General features: G+C 45.9%; 1 protein-coding gene across 3 annotated transcripts in view; it reads right to left on the bottom strand.

Moving 5' to 3' along the window:
• Positions 1 to 586: 586 nt before the first annotated feature.
• Positions 587 to 6,000, bottom strand: part of Uxs1 (UDP-glucuronate decarboxylase 1) — a 78,305-nt gene continuing 72,891 nt past the window's right edge. For all 3 annotated transcript variants that reach the window (XM_059281573.1, XM_059281574.1, XM_059281575.1), the window contains exons 14-15: positions 5,041 to 5,144; positions 587 to 1,060 (exon numbers count right to left, since the gene is read on the bottom strand). In XM_059281573.1, the coding sequence (XP_059137556.1) occupies positions 929 to 1,060; positions 5,041 to 5,144 (236 nt within the window). In that variant the 3' untranslated portion in view covers positions 587 to 928. The remainder of the gene's footprint in view (positions 1,061 to 5,040; positions 5,145 to 6,000) is intronic.

The raw sequence follows: 6,000 nt of genomic DNA, 5'->3' as shown, positions 1-6,000 counted from the left end.
ATTTGGAACCCTTGATCCCAAGCATTTCAGATAAAGACACATGCAGTGTGTACCATATACACAGATTCAGCCCAAGTAGCACACAGATGATTCTAATGGCCACACATGGAGTTAAGTATGGTCTAAACCAGATGTTCTCAGAATTTCCTCAAACTAAGATCTCCAGTATTATTCTCAGCAACCCAATATCTGATGCAAAGCCAAAAGCCAACCTTTGTAGCTCAAAGTCCATGACCAGCGAGTTTCAATATTTTATTAAAATAGCATATTTAACCATGGTTAACCAAGAATACGTTAACGTTGTTCCCCGACCCCCCCCACCCCAATATGCAGCACAACACAGTAGTGATTTCAAATATCCTTGATCAAGAACCAACAGAGATGTTTCAAAGTCAAGTTTGCAACTAAAAACCAGATCTTCAGAAAATTCTAAATTAAAAAGGAAACAAACTTCCCAACAGTTTTCATTTATCCCCAAATAAACGCTGGTGTGCTGCCCCCCTGACAATACCACTAGGGTTTTTATTCCTTATGCATAGTGTAACGTCTCATTTATAAGTACCCACTTTTATAAATAAAATTGGCATTTTCCACCCCATTTAATGTTTCTTTTCAGCTTCACAAAGAAACCAGTAAATAAAACTGTCAACGACAGTTACAGCATACACTCTAACAGCAAGATAAAAAACCTGAAAATAGCAGAGATGCATCTAGGCTGTTGTACATAAAAAGACAGATTTCAAAAGTGCAAGGCAAAGTCTGCAGGTTTTGAGGGAGCTTTTAGGCACATCCATGTCTTTAAAGCAAGCTTCAGAATGAAATTCCAGTTTGTTCTTCATGACACCTGTTTAAGTCTTTAAAAAAAAAAAAATCCCACAAAAGTCCATTTCATTAAGTGTAAAACGGAGTCTCATGTCCTAAGGCTAACTCAGCTGTGGCGCGTCCGGCCCTTCTTCACTCTGGCGGGCTTAGGTTTGGGGATGTACTGGTTATTGGCCTGGTACTCTAGCTCCTTCCGGAAGTAGTGGATGGCTTTGTTCAACCCTTCCTCTAATGGGACCTGTTGGAGAGAGTGAGGAAAAGGGACAAGGTCCAATCAACAGAAAGGCGAACAGCAAAGTGCCCTGGAGATGAGAGCATGCAGTCAGCTGCCCACTTCATGAGGACAGTCAAGGCCTGTGACACTCCGGCCGGGAGTCTATCAAGGCCACTTTGGAGATGCCTGAAGTTCTTTAGAGCTACTTTTGCACACTCTGCAAGTTAGCAAGTGACACTGACTATCAGTGACCTCAAGTTCCCAAGGCTCCTGAGTCCCCTCTTGCAGGCATGCCTACTAAAGTCAGTTGCAGAGACCAGTTCTGAAATGCATGTGGGCCCACTCTTTTGAGGAAACCCTTCACGAACTGGAAGGAAGATGCTCTGAGGAGGTGGTCTCCATCTGCCTCACTGGGCCTCCCCCACGACACACTTGCACTCACACTGACAGAATAGGTAGGGAAGAACCCACGGACTGTGACGACTTTTAAAGCAATCTTAACCTGGAGCTGGAAACAGGAACCAGAAGTCAATTAGCTGCTGCGTCACACAGGCTAAAGAGAAAGCTGTGGAAGGAGGCATTGCCAAGAACTACAGTCAATTTGCTGGTATTTGTCTGTCCTGATGACGGTGATAGTGTAGGTGTCAGAATACAACAAAATACACCCTATTATATGTTTTAAGTATGAGCATTTCACTACATACGCATTACATGAGACCCCGAAAGCAGAGGAAACAATCAGACAAATTGAATAAACTAGAAAGCTTCTCTCAGTAAAATAAAAAGCAGGCAGAGAGAACCTACCGAATGGAAGAAAATACTTGTCAACTACATATCTGATAAGGAGTTAATAGTAAAAACATATAAGGACCACAATTTTAAAAAACAGATTTAAGTAGGCATTTTTTTCAAGGGAAGGCACAGAAACAGACAATAGATTTATGAAAATGCTTAGGATCACCAAATATTAGGGGAATGCACATAAAAACACCTCTTCACCAAGTTAAGATGCTTTCTCTACCTTAGTAAGTTGCCCGCACTCACATGCATACACAACAATTATGTTTGAGATGTCTAGGTGTCTTTGGACGAGACTCATATATTTCCTATCAATTAAGACTCCTATTACAAAAAATCCAATGGCAAATGTTCTGTATCTCCGTGTCTTTCTGATGATGTCTGATAAGATACAAGTTCTAAGCACATATCCTGGCTGTACATACACCTCTAAAACCAAGAGTGTGTATTTAGTAAATATACATTGAATATTTTCCTAAAACATTTTGTTTAAAACACATGCTTTGGGGACAAAAGGACAAATGACAAATTCTTGCCAAAAGTCAGAGAACCTGGAGCTGCAGAGACGGCTGAGCTGTTGAGGCCATTTGTTGCTCCTGCAGAGGACCTGAGTTCAGCTCCCAGCACCTACACTGTAGCTCACACCCATCTGTAACTCCAGTAGCAAAGGGGCTGATGCCCTCGGTGGGCCCTGCATGCACGTGGCACACATGTATACAGGCAGGCAAAACACTTACAAATATAAAATAAATGAATAAAAACAACAAAACTCAGAGACCCCGGACCCCTGCTTCCACAATTTGCTCTGTTCAGATGGGATTCCTAGATTTTTAAGTCTGAGCATATTCATTTTTATTTACTAATTTTCTGTCCTTTAGAGGATCTCTCAGACTCAAGGTTCTGTACAGCAGCACGGGAGTTGGACTAAAATCCTAACATTCCCTCAGAATTCATCACTTTAGAGTCTACTTCCTCACATTGACCATGCCATGCCTTTTCAACAGTTAAGCTGAGCTTGGGGGAGCACTCTGCCTCCTGGTGGGTCCTCTACTGCTCTCACAGTGAGGCAGCCCCACCTGCCCATGTTTACCTTCCACCCGATACGGTTTTGCTTCTGCAACAGCTGTTGGGATGGCTGCCATGCTATGAGGCCACATGCTCTACCCAGGGAAGGTCACTTCCAGAGGAGCGCAGCAAAGAGCGAACGGCCAGACACAGTAGATGCAAAGAGGCATCTCCCTCCTGCAGCCTGGTGGGCCAGGAGAATATTCTATAAGGAGGTGAGCCTGTAAAGCATAGACACTTGAGGGGCGACTGTGGTGATATTGTGTCCCCCCAATATACTGTGTACCCTAATAAACTTATCTGGGCTCAGCGAACAGAATAGCCACTAGATAGACATAGAGGGCAGAAAATGGTGGCACACACACCTTTAATCCTACCACTTGGGAGGCAGAGATTCATCCGGATCTCTGTGAGTTCAAGGCCACACTGGAAACCACCAGGCCTGGTGACACACACCTTTAATCTCAGGAAATAATGTCAGGAAGCAGAAAGGTATATTAGGTGTGAGGACCAGGAACTAGGCCCCATTAAGCTTTTATGCTTTTAACAGCAGTTCAGCTGAGATCCATTTGGATGAGGACACAGAGGCTTCCAGTTTGAAACAAGATCAGCTGAGGAATTGGTGAGATGAGGTTAGCTGTGGCTTGCTCTGTTTCTCTGATCTTTCAGCGTTCACCCCAATACCTGGCTCCAGGTTTGTTTTTATTAGTGGTATCTTTTAAGATTTGTGCTATAGGCTACATACAGCCCTGGGATACTGGTATTCATGGACAGGGGAGGAGCTTTCCACCAAAGGGACTAGGGGTTCAGAGTGTAAATACAGCCTAGCAGTGAGGAGAGGAGGCTGGATAGAGTTCAGTGTTTAGTTCAGTGGTTCTCAAACTTCTTAATGCCGCGATCCTTCAATAAAGTTCTTCATGTTATAACTGTGATGCAACTATCTGAGATGCAACCCCAAAGGGGTCATGACCCACAGGTTGAGAACCACTGGCCTAGTAGGTCAGCCTGTGGAGAGCCTGACAGTCTAGGGGCCCCAGGAAGGAAGTTCACCTTCCTCTGCATCTTTCCATCTTCACACTCTCTAGCTGGGGTTCGATCAGCACAGGGACCACTAGATCACCTCCGCTCACATGAAACCTTGCCCAGTCTAGCCCAGGACACCAGGGCCCTGCAGAGATGCTGCTGTCATCCTCTGATGCTCTGAACTTGAAATGTCACTCAGCTCACGGCACTATTTCAAGGGCGGTGGAGCCCTTGGGAGGTGTGACCTTGCCAGCATAGTAAGTGCTATGGCGGGCCTTTGGAGGGTACACCTACCTGTTCTTTACTTCCTGTCCCTGCATTGCAAGAAACCACTGCCATGGACTCTGCAGCTCTGGCTGCCACACCTTCCCTGCCACGAACTGAAACACCGCCCCCCCCCCCCCCATACTGGGAACCAAAATAAACCTTCCCTCCCTTCTCAGTTACTTTTGTAAGGTTTTTTGTTACAGCAATGAAAAAACAACTAACACTCCCCCACTTAATGCTGCCTTTAGAGACTGATGTAGGTCAGAGTTAACAGGAACCTTCAACCCGACAGACTAGAACTACCTAGTAAAGCATCTCAATGCAGTTACTGTCTTTACCAGGCTGATCTATGGACATGTCGGTGAGATACTGCCTTGGTTGTCTTAACTGCTATAGGACAGTCCAGCCCACTGAGGATGATGCCGTTTCCTAGGTAGGTTATTACGGGATGTATAGGAAAGCTAGCTAAGCATGAACCAGTGAGCGGCACTCTTCCATGGTACCTGAATCCAGGTCCCTGCCCTGACTTCCCTCACTGATAGACTATGACCTGGAAGTGTAAGCCAAATAACCCCCTTTTCCTCCTCACGGTGCTTTTGGTCAGTGTTTTATCAGAGCAACAGAATGAAATGAGAACATGTTAACGTACTCTCTTGAAAACAGCTCATAGGAGGCCTGAGTCATTTTTACTAACAGAGGATGAGATACCACTGATTGGAGAAAACCTTGGACCTGCCTGGACACTCAGGCTCATCCTACTTCCCTCCAAAGAAGGGCCAAAAGCTTGGGAGGAGAAGGACACGGGCGGTGGATGCCTTTCCCCTGAGGCCGGGGACCTCCCTCATACTCACCACAGGTTCCCACCCCAGCATCAGCTTTGCTTTTTTGATGTCTGGTTTTCTTTTCTGTGGGTCATCCTGGGCTTCAGAGAGAAACTGAATTTCACTTCCACTACCTGAGTTTTTGAAAAAGGAAAAAAAAAAAAAAAAAAAAAGGTAAGGCCATGTGAATCCCTTATCACTAGGGGGCACTGTTTTCCTATCTATGGCAGGATAAAAATCATACCTATGCTAGAACAGGAGCAAGGACCCTACACAAGCAGCTCTGACAAAGCCATAGCACAGTCCTCACAAACCTAGGCATGCGCCTGCATGGCCATTACTAAGCAGTGATGTGCAGGATGGTTTTGGTCCCACAAGATCCTCCCAGGAAAATAAAAGGACTTGTGCCAAGGACAAACCTACATGCCAGGTAACAAATGCAGATGTGCCTATGGGGCACAACCCCATAAACACAAATATACAAATGTGGGTGGAACCACCGTGAAGATGGATGCTCCCAGTGGGCCAGCTTGGGTATCCGGAACCTAGGAATGCCCTCCCCTGGAGATCAGGTAGTCTACACCCTTCTTAACCAACAGCATGCAATGGTAACTTAGAGCCTATGATGACCTGATGCTCTAGCGAGAGCAAGCCCAGAACCAACATGTAAGATGTCAGCTCTGCTGCTGGATGAGGCATGTGGAGGGCAGAAAAGCCTGGCCAAACACCCTGAGGTGGGGTGCTAGACTCTAGTGACCACCATGCAGACCTGGGTAAGTGTGGCACACAGTCACACGGTAGCAGGTGGGGATCCTGTGTCCTCTTCAGTTTGCAGGTCTGGGTTTCCTAGACTGTGAAGTGCACATGGATCACTGGTGCACCCTTATCTGGAAGCCAGAGCTCACATCTCCAGTGCCATTATACCAAAGCCTCCGGCCCATGGTTTCTATCTGCACAGCAAAGGCTTCAAAGGCAGGGTGACCGGAGGGG

Source organism: Peromyscus eremicus, chromosome 16_21 (genome assembly GCF_949786415.1).
Source record: "Peromyscus eremicus chromosome 16_21, PerEre_H2_v1, whole genome shotgun sequence".
Taxonomy (NCBI): domain Eukaryota; kingdom Metazoa; phylum Chordata; class Mammalia; order Rodentia; family Cricetidae; genus Peromyscus; species Peromyscus eremicus.
The sequence above is the reverse complement of the archived record's forward strand: the minus strand, read 5'-3'. Positions and strand labels throughout refer to the sequence as shown.